The sequence below is a fragment of the Dendrobium catenatum genome, unplaced genomic scaffold (genome assembly GCF_001605985.2).
Source record: "Dendrobium catenatum unplaced genomic scaffold, ASM160598v2 fragScaff_scaffold_1574, whole genome shotgun sequence".
NCBI classification, from domain to species: domain Eukaryota; kingdom Viridiplantae; phylum Streptophyta; class Magnoliopsida; order Asparagales; family Orchidaceae; genus Dendrobium; species Dendrobium catenatum.
Genome location: NW_021320036.1, coordinates 253,867 through 265,127, shown reverse-complemented (window position 1 = coordinate 265,127; position 11,261 = coordinate 253,867). Strand labels below are relative to the sequence as shown.

Here is an 11,261-nt window from a genome sequence, read left to right as displayed (position 1 = left end):
TAATCAAAACAAAATTGATAGATCAAAATTTTTGTATTTTTTTACAATTTTATTTTCAAACTATTAAAACTCTCAAACTCTTATAAGCATTACAACTTTCTCCAAATAAGAAAACATTGAGGTCCTTACTTCAATCTTAATTAACTAAATATTTTGTGCACTGAGACTCAAAATCTCATAAGCATCACAACTTTTCTCCAAATAAGTTACATTGGGACTTTGCAAGGGTGCCACATCCTCTAATTTATAGCTCTCCTCATCCCTTAAGAGACTCTCACTGTCATGATTAACCAAACCATCAAGGACTATAGATGTGTGAACACCAGGAAGTCTCCTTTTTGTCCCACAAGTACTATCATCTTTGCAAGATCCACTCCCCATCGAATAGCAAGGTATCTTCAACAAATGATAAAACACAATTACAAATAAAAATCTTTTGTAATATGATAGGACAATTAGTTATAAAACTCTACTGACACTTCTATACATCTCACCAATAATCAAACATAAAAGTTACATAAATAGATAGAGACAAATCTAAAAGTTAATTATCAAGTAAATATTAAGGCATTATTGTTAATTAGAAACATTTCACTAAATTTAATTATATAGTGGTTGCCATTAAAAGAAACCAACTAGAAACCTCAATATTAGGTGCTAGCACATATTCCAAACTCACCATTTGGGTCATATAGGCAGCTAAGCATTTTCTTTGGGGGCAAATCTAATAGAAAATTTTATTTATATGCAATTTTTATCTTAGACATCAAAGCATGTAAAGGATATTCATATTGGTCAAAGAATAACTAGTGCATAAATTGAATACAAAAAAATGAAATATTAATATTATTGTATTGTATCATTTTCTTATCTTTTAGGATATTTGATATACTTAAGAAATTATAAACACTACTTAGTAGAATTCTCTGCAAATTTATATATTAAGATTTTAAAATCTTATGAATTGAAATTATCATAATTTTCAAAAAGAAAACACTAAATACAAATAATTGATATGTTGATTAAAAAAATGATCATATTCTCACCTAAGTGCTTGATGCCTTGAGGCAAATAGAGGAATCACATTTAATCTTGTACAAGCTCGTGTGTAGATGAGATTACATCGAAAGCCCCTCGTTCGTAGTCTTTGTTTGATGGCATCAATCTTTAAAGCCTGAAAGAATAAAATGATAGTTTACAAATACTTAAAATATAATCAAAGACTATTGAATATTTTATGGGCAATGTTAAACCCTCAAGAATAAATTTAAAATATAAAATTTTCTTTTTTATATTGGCATATGGGTTTAAGGCTTTGTTTGAAACAGCTTTCTTACTACTTTTTAAAGTAGCTTATTAGTACAAAAAATATTAGTTCAAATTTGTACTAAAACACTGTTTTAAAAAGCAATAAGAAAGCTGTCCCAAATGAAGGTTAAAGCAATTTTTTTTATTTCAAAAAGGACATTATTTTTATGAGAGATTTAATTAGGATTTGTTTGGACTACTACAATATTTTATAAAGTTTTTTATGAAGTTATTAGGAGGGAAGTAACTTATAGTAAGAGCTTATAAAAAAAACAATAAGAAAATAACAAATAGTATTAGTAAAACCAAATTATAGTTGTTATTTGAAAAACTAAGCAGGGAGAAAAACTATTCCAAACATAATCTTATATACATGCCGCATAATACTTATGTACTCACATGCATAATATTTAATTTTGATATTTATTATTTACTATATAGTAATTAAATTTGTAAATCACATAAAATATTATTAATATTAGTTTTTTAAAAGTAAAATATATATATTTTTCCTACATATATTTTAATGTGATTAAAATGTATTATATAAATAAATATTAAATTTGATTTTTAGAGATAAAAATAAAAAAAAATTATGTGGCATATATGGAAATTTTATTGTTTTCTTAGATCACCAAATGCCATGTCATTGGATATCTGAAGTGTAATCTTCTCACCTTGGCTCCTGGCCTCAAAGAGTAAGCGTAGCAGCTCGAACTGCAAGCCTTCAAATCAACGGTCAGATCAGAATCCGCATCGTCCGTCCGAGCGAGACGCAGAACAGCGGATTTCACATGATCTCCCGGCCACCTGTACTCCAAATGCGCGTCGTACTCCACGTCAGCAGCCAGATCCCTCCACGGGTAGCAAACCTCGGCCCCACTGCTACAAATCAAAGCATCAAACTTCCTGATCTCCACGTGGCATAGTCTCATTGCCTCCACCGACTCCTCAATGGTGGACCCCGTTGCGAACACAAGCCCTGCAGACAAGTCGGCCCCACAGACTTTCATCAATTGTCGTGCAACCGCCTCCAAATCATCGATCAGCAGCCGTCCGTTGAGATCATAGCAGTCTGCCGCCATGACATATAGTCGCCGCCTCCGGCCGGGCGCAAAATCGGGTGCTGCGGTGCCGACTTCTTTGTGAACTGTGCGATTGTGGTGATGACGGTGAAGCACATCGAGGACGGCTGCGGTGGCGGAGGTTTCGTTGACTGGCTTTGGATCTCCGTCGACGGAGAAATGGAGCGAAATGTCATTGAAATCGCGGAGGGAGTCGGTGGCAGGATCGTATGGAAGCGGAGGGGCGGCGAGGAGCGTGGTGGAAAAGGGGTGGTGGGTTGTGATAAGGCGGCGATGAATTTGGGAGAGGTAAGTGAGGCAGTGTTCTGGCCAGGAGAAACGGTGGATGTTCTTCAAGCCGTTTCGGCGGCATTCAAACCAGAGGGATTTGTCGGCGAGAAGGCGGAGAAGAGCGTCGGCAATTGCGACGGTGTCGTGGGGGTCGACTAGTACGCCGTTATTTAGGGTCTGTGGAGATGATCAGAGCTTTATACTGTGAGATATTAATAATTGCAAATAGGCGGTTTAATTGTTCGATAAACAAAATAAGCTCACAAGAAAAAGAAAATTAAAAGTGGAATATGCCTTTATATACCTCAATTTGAACAAATACTCCCAAGTTTTTTCTTACTCTATTTTGTATTCATAGATTGCTTATAATTAATCATAATGAAATTGATTTGAATTGTTTAGAGTTTGAATATTAATTCAAATTGATCTGATATTTTTTTATAATAATGATTCAAATCTTTCCTTTGTTCTCAAATGTTGCCATTTCCATTAACCTTTCCCCTAACATGCATAGTTGACCCATTATTGTCTTTCGCTTTCTCACACCTTCATATATCATTAATGTCTATTTGCTCCATCATAAATTATTTTTCTCTTTTGTACATTGTCGGACCACGATGTATTTCCTTCTCCAACATATCATTGAAGCACAATCATGCCTATCCCCAGATATCACTAGACTTTGAAAACCTCTCATGCTCCCTTCATCTCTCACTATGAACAATTTTTCTCCTGCACATATTGCCCGTCGATATCACGACCCAAGTCGTCACAAACTTCTCTCCTTCACACAATGATGAATTCCAATCAAACTCGCAAACCAGGGTTGAAGCCAGGTGCAAACCATGTTTGAATTCAATCAAGTTAGAATCAATTTCAAATATGTGGTCATTTAAACTGCTGCTAATGCCCAAAATTAGCATTCGTTTAAAAACCACCGCAGTAATGATGTGGTCTTTGCCTTTTTTTTTAGCAAAACTTAAATGAATAGTCTGTAAATAAAATATTTTATCCTTTATTGGATATAACTTTCTAAAAAAAAATTCAAGTACATTTATCTAAGAAAATAGACTACGGGAGTATTTATACAATTGCATCACAATGAGTTATAAAGTAAATTTTCTAAAAAAAAAAATAACTTTTTTAATATATTAATACAACAACAACAACATCAAGCCTTTATCCCACTACGTGGGGTCGACTACATGAATTCTTTTTCTCCATTGTGTCATATTAAAAGTCAAATTCTCGTTCAAATCTAATAAAGAAAGGTTATTCCTAATATTTTCTAACCAAGTCTTTTTAGGTTTACCCCTACCTTTCTTAACACAAGTCAAATCTAATACCTCTACTCTCCTAACCGGGTCATCGGAAGGCCGCCTTTTTATGTGACCAAACCATCTAAGGCGACTCTCTCTAATCTTATCTTCTACTAGAGCTACTCCAACCTTTTCACGTATATGCTCATCTCGTATCCTATCTCTAAGGGTAAAGCCACTCATCCACCTGAGCATCCTCATCTCTGCCAAACTAGGGGTGTCAAGTCGGGTCAGCGGGTCGGGTTCGGGTCGAACCCGGAACTAGGGGTGTCAATATTTGACACGACACGAAAACCCGACCCGGAAAATCCGGGTTGGACTCGACCCGATTTCAAAACGGGTCGGGTTCGTGTTCCTGAAATTGACCCGTTTAAAAAATGGGTCGGTCAACCCGGCAACCCGCCGGGTCGTGTCCGGGTTCGAAATTTTGACCCGTTTCTCTACCCGGGTCGGGTTAGGGTCGACCCGTTTTCCATTCGGGTTAGTTCGGGTTCGACCCGAACCCGACCCATTTTTAAAAATGGGTCAGATTTTCGGTCCGGGTCAACCCGACCCTACACGAATGACCTGAAGTTGACCTAAAATTGCTAATTTTCGGATAAAAAATCAGGTCAATATTCGATTTTCGTGTCAAAATCGGGTTAAAACGGGTCAATCTCGGGTTTTCGTGTCATTTTCGGGTCAATTTCGGGTTGCTGGGTCAACCCGAACCCGACCTGATTTTTAAAACGGGTTGATTTGTTCATCCCGAACCCGACCCGTTTCACGGATTTTTCCGGGTCGGGTTCGGGTCGGGTTTTGGGTCGTGTCAAAAATTGACACCCCTATGCCACACTTAACTTAGTATTATGCTTCTCTTTTAATGGCCAACATTCGGCACCATAAAGCATTGCAGGCCTCACTACCATCTTATAGAATTTCCCCTTAAGTTTGAGGGGTACATTTCTATCACATAACAAGCTCGATGCATTCCTCCACTTCAACCATCAAACTTGAATTCTGCTGATAATATCCCCATCACTCTGAACAATAGATCCAAGATATCTAAAACGTGTACTCTTATTAATGACTTGATCGTCTAAAGTCACAATCCCCTCACTAGGTCTTTACTACTAAAATTACATTCCATATATTCCGTTTTAGATCTACTCAAGCGAAAACATTTAGACTCTAAGATTGTCCTCCATAATTCAAGTTTACCTTCAACTCCCTCTCTAGTCTTATCAACAAGAAGAATATCATCAGCAAAAAGCATACACCAAGGTACATCCTCTTGCAAATGTCTAGCGAAAACATCCATAACTAAAGCAAAAAGATATGGGCTTAAGGCTGATCCTTGATATTAATAAACTTTTTTAATATATTAATAATGACCATTATTTATTACTAATAAAAAATATATATATGAACATATGTTGACAATACAAAATAAAATTTAATATCCACCTAACGAGTTATCAGGTTCTCACCTTGAGAATGTCTACTGGGCCTCCATTTTTGGTGGCCACAACAGGCAAGCCATAAGCAGCGGCCTTCAAGAAAATGAAATTAAGGAATCTCTGTTCAGAAATTTCATGAAATATTTTCAATTTTACGACCAGAAAAAGATGCTTAAAGCGTTTAAATGAAAGCTAAGCATACCTCTATGAGAGTAAGACCGAAGGGCTCCACGAGAGCAGGGTTGATGAATACTCCCTAGCAATGATGGGATATATATGTGAGCTGGTTGCAAATGGTGTAGAACAATAAGCTATATGATAAATCAGAGAAAAGTTCTCCAATTTCTAAGCCTTCAATCTTTTACTATGATAAAAAAAAAAAAAAAAACACTTTTAGATAATTCACTTGATTATCAAAAATCTCAAGATAATTTTTTAAATTAAAAACGTTTAAAATTAAATTCAGGATCACTCAAATTTTTATTTTAACAAATTTTATTATTGAACTAATTGTCTCAACAAGACAAATTTATCGACAAATCAAGTACTATAAATCCTACTTCAAAATAAGTTCAAATCAATCACTTGAAATATAATCAAGAACTTTGAGACACTAGTTAAAGAAACAAAAAATCTCTAAATTTTGTGTGCTTAGAATCAAATTGATCAGCAGCTCAATAAGATGAATTCAACCCAAGATCATATAATTTTGATGTCATTAAGGCACTTATATGCTAGATAAATGATCAATGATTAAGGGGATAAGTATGAACCAATTATTAGAGTATTTTAGATTTTGGCCAAATTTATTAAAATATCATTTTCTAAAAATCTATAAATAGGACACTATTATTTACATGGAAGGGACTTAAAAGCTAAGAGATCTAAAGAAATCAATTACATTTATCAATGACCATTGCTGATAAACACCATCATTAATTGTCACTATCATTGCCTGATTTTTATCATATGATTATTGACGCTTCATTACTAACATCAAGCCCTATTATTAGACTTCAAATATATCGACAAGAGGACACTCAACTTTTGTAAACCCCACAATGATAACTAAATAATTATTTTAATTGTGTAAATATGTAATTTTCAATTGTGGAGAAAGCAGATTCTTGTACCTACAATTATACAGTGGATTATTACAATTATGATGATTTTTTAGATTCTATATGTAAGAAGGTCACTTACAATTTCTATTTGTGTATATGAGACTTCTTATAAAGATAACATACTAAAAATTGAATCGCAACAAAGTTTTTAGCACATAACAATAACAGTGAGCATAAGCTTCAAAATGTTATTTGCAAACTCATTTAATAATTTGATCGAGTCATTATTAAATTTGCAATGCATTTATTGATACCAGATCAATCAATCTAAAACTCATTAGTTAAAATTGAGCACAATAGTTCTATAAATGGAAATTCCATGTGTTCTCTCAATCAATATGAAAATCTACAATAATCACAGTTCATGATGCATTTTATATGAGGAGAGGCATGTTGGGCTTATATAATGACATAGTAGCTCTTACACAAAAGAAATATCATAATTGGGCTTATATAACGACATATATAGTAGCTCTTATATAATGACATAATAGCTTTTACCCTAATAGTCAGAACATTTATTGCTCATCTTGTGAAGTTGAGCTACATTAAATTTTAACATCAACATATTTTGAAGCATATAGTATCTAATACAATTAAGCATGAATGAGACACTCAGAGGCTGTTTGATTGCCTGTATTTATGGTGTAAAGTAAGTCAAATATAACGGTTCTAGAAATTTTGATATTTGGTTAGTAAAATGTGATTGTAAAATGAGTGCATTTCGAATGTCTCAGGTAGTGCATTTTAAATACCTCAGCTACAATTTTCTTGCAGTTTACAATGCATTCATTTTATTCAATACAAACACTACAGGAAATTCACTGAATATCAGTGGAACTTCTGGCGGTCATTTGACTGCCGGAATTACTGGCGGTCTGACCACCTCTATTTTTCGGCGGTCAAACCGCCGGTCCAAAAGACAAAACTGCCGGTAGTTCTGACGGTCAAGCCCCCAATGATGGACGATTTTCCTATAGTATAAACAAAAAAAATATAAAGTCATATATTTATTTTACATTCATCTAAACATCTCCAAAGTATTTCTTTTACACTGCATTCATTTTACACTACATTAATATTTTTTTATATTACATTTTATCAGGCAATCAAACAACCCCTCAATTTCAGATAAGAACAAACGATAGCATGCAAATTAAACAAATGATCAAATCATTTTCAATCAAAAATATCAAAACTATAAATGATATCCAACAACTTCAATATTTCAGCACAAGTATACTTCTGAACATTCATGAGCCTTAACAATTAATAGGATTACCTTGGTCTTGGCGGCCAGGCGATAAATCTCAGGAACATCTGATTGCTTATGGTGCTTGGGGTAGGCAACCTGGCCATAGAGATCATACCTATCAACTAGCTTGAGAACCGCTGTAAGGACAACGCCGCTGCTTCCAGTCATGATCTCAATGTCATTCCTGTTTCCTAGTATCAGAGTCTGCATTCAAAATTGATGAGATTAGAGAAGCGGTGATTAAAAAAATTGTGCAAGGATATCCTTGATATCTGTTGGATATACGTTAAAATTAATGACTCTTTGATATATGTTAGAGTCTTGAAAAATTCGTGGCGGTAGAGAGTGATGTAGTTTCCGTTTGTTTGTCGACTATCGCCGGATTTGCTCCCGTTCTTCAATTACCGCCGAAATACTTCTCGACCATCGCCGGACTTTCACTCGCCTTTCGGGAATCATCGGACTTCCGTCCGATCATTGATCACCGCCGGAGTTTCTTCCCGATCATTGACAAACTTTCATTCGTTGATCATCGCTAGTCTTCTATCGAACTCTCCAACCTATTTTAATTCCACCATCTCCAAGTAAAGAAGCGAATCAAGCTTTGTAATTCATTCAAAGCTAGTGGAATTTTGTCATCTGGGCGAGACCCCGTGTGGGTTTTTCACATAAAAAATCTTTGGTGTTCTTTTCTCTTTAAACTGTGAAGATTGAGAACGAAGAAGGGGAGCAGGCGAGAACGATGAAGAAGAAGGAAAATGTTTTATTGTATTCTTATCTACCGTATTACAAATACAAGAGATATATATAGATGACTAATACACGGAGGACATTTCTGGAATGCTGACGTATCAGCTATCTTAATGGTGACTTAACATTCCCCCTCAAATTGATCGTTCGAGGATCGAATGGTCAATTTGGAGCGAAGTTCCAGAAATCGATTTATTGGAAGGGTTTTTGTTAGAATATCGGCAAGCTGATCCGATGAACCAATGTGAGCGATACTAATGGTACCTCTTTGTACATGGTCCCTAATGAAATGATAGTCTATTTCGATGTGTTTGGTCCGGGCGTGGAAGACCGGATTATGTGCGAGAGCTATCGTTGATATGTTATCGCAGTAGATGGTGGTGGGAGTGAGCTGTGGGATTCCTAGATCAAAGGCCAATCGCCGAATCCATATGACATCTGATGTCGCAGCCGACAGAGCTCTGTACTCTGCTTCTGTTGAGGACCTGGCGACTGTTTGTTGCTTTTTGACGGACCAGGAGATCAGATTCGGTCCTAGAAAGGAGCAAAATCCTGAGATTGATTTACGATCAGTGGGATTCGCAGCCCAATCAGCATCTGTGTAGCACCTGAGTTGTAGCGGACCGTGTCGAACTGGAAGACCGAACTCAACCATTCCTTTGATATACCGCATCAGTCGTTTGAGTACTTGATAATCGCTGTTGCGAGGATGGTGCATCTGCTGACAGATAGCGTTTGTAGTAAACGCGATGTCCGGTCTAGTGATGGATAGGTATTGAAGAGAGCCAGCGATTTTGCGGAACAACTGTGGATTAGCGAAAGGGTGATTGTCTGGATTTGGTTGCACCCGAGGTGATGCAGGGGACGGTGATGGTTTACAGTTCTCGAATCCTGCAAGGGAAAGAAGATTTTGTGCGTAGTGTGATTGAGACAGAAAATAACCGGTTTTAGTTTTGATCACCTGTATTCCGAGATATAAAGATATGTCGCCGAGTTGTTTTAGACTGAACTCCAATCGGAGGCTTTGAAGAACTTCATTTAGCTTGGTCGAGTTATTTTCGGTGATGAGAATATCGTCGACGTAAATTAGGACGAATAGTTTTGTGTTGTTGTTTTGAAAACATAGAAGCGATGGATTTGCTGTGCTGAATTTGAACCCGAGCGTTTGCAAGAAGCTGGTTAGCTTGTGAAACCATTGCCGCGGGGACTGTTTTAAGCCGTAGATGGATTTCCGCAGCTGACACACATGTTTCGGGTGTTGCTTGTCCTCGAAACCTTTAGGTTGTCGCATATACACCTCGTCTTGAAGATCACCATGAAGGAACGCGTTCGACACATCCAACTGTTTGATTGACCAGTTATGAGTTAGAGCAATTGTAATAAGCATTCGAATGGTTACCATTTTGGCGACGGGACTGAATGTCTCGGTAAAATTGACTCTGAATTCTTGCGAGCAGCCTTGTGCAACAAGGCGAGCTTTGTATTGGATGATTTGACCGTCGGGATTGAGCTTCGTTTTGAACGTCCACTTGCTGCCCATAATGGGCTTGTCTGGTGGAGCTGGAACAAGTGTCCAGGTATTCTGTTTTTGCAATGCCAGAAATTCGGAGGACATAGCGTCGCGCCAATGTGCGTGCTTTACTGCCAGATTGTAAGAAGTGGGGGTGTGAATATTTGCGCCGTGTCGGTAGCGGATAATGTGAATATTTGCTTTGGCTTTGTGATCCCTGAGCGTAGGCGTGTTTGCATCGGGTGCCGAATTGGTGCGGAGAGGGTAGAAGAATCTTGGAAACTGGTATCATATATAGGCGGACTGGCTGATTCAATGTTGGTTGCGGCTGAGGAATCGGTGGGATGGGGTATCTGCTGGATTTGATTGGAAGACGCAATGTCCTTGGTAGAGCTAGTGGATGAATTCAGAGTTGAAGTAGGTACCAAAAGAAGAGGAGAAATGTTCTTAGGCGTTGCTTCTTCGGTGGATGAAGAGACACTGGACGTAGCAGCGTATGGAAATATATTTTCGTGGAACGTCACATGCCGCGATATGTAGAGCTTCTTGTGAGCTGTGTCGAAGCATCGATATCCTTTATGTTGAGTGGAATACCCAAGAAAAATGCATGCATGTGAGCGCGGATCTAATTTGGTACGAGCGTATGGTTTGGTCCAGGGAAAGCATAGGCACCCGAATGTTCGCAAGTGATTGTAGGATGCCGGTGTGCCATGTAGTAGAGTGTAAGGAATTTGATCGTTAATGGCAGCCGAGGGAAGTCTGTTGATAAGGTAATTTGCCGTGGACACGGCTTCGGCCCAAAACGAATGCGGCAGTTGAGAGGCGTGAAGTAGAGTTCTGGTTACTTCAAGAAGGTGCCGATGTTTCCTCTCAGCGGATCCATTTTGTTCGGGGGTGTGCGGACAGCTGGTTTGATGCGTTATTCCCTGTTGAGCCAAATAGTTTCGGAACGCATTGCTGAGGAATTCGCCTCCTCCGTCAGTTCGCAAATTTTGAATGCTAGTATTAAAGTTTGTTCTGATAAGAGCACAGAAAGTTCGAAATTTGGTAAACACTTCATCTTTGATGACAAGAGGATATAACCAAGTAAATTTCGTGCAATCATCTACAAAAATGACATAGAATCTAAAACCATTTAGCGAAGTAGACGGAGCCGGTCCCCATACGTCCGAGTGGACTAGTTGGAACGGCTTATTACAAT

The 11,261-nt window shown here is 37.5% G+C and overlaps 1 protein-coding gene across 1 annotated transcript in view; it reads right to left on the bottom strand.

Annotated features, from left to right (window-relative positions):
- The window catches only part of LOC110108196 (probable sucrose-phosphate synthase 4), a 22,558-nt gene continuing 11,297 nt past the window's right edge, over nucleotides 1–11,261 (bottom strand). The window contains 7 exon segments of the mRNA XM_020838731.2: nucleotides 1–329; nucleotides 332–396; nucleotides 1,047–1,174; nucleotides 1,986–2,840; nucleotides 5,452–5,514; nucleotides 5,624–5,677; nucleotides 7,828–8,004. Coding sequence (XP_020694390.2) covers nucleotides 145–329; nucleotides 332–396; nucleotides 1,047–1,174; nucleotides 1,986–2,840; nucleotides 5,452–5,514; nucleotides 5,624–5,677; nucleotides 7,828–8,004 — 1,527 coding nt within the window. The 3' untranslated portion in view covers nucleotides 1–144.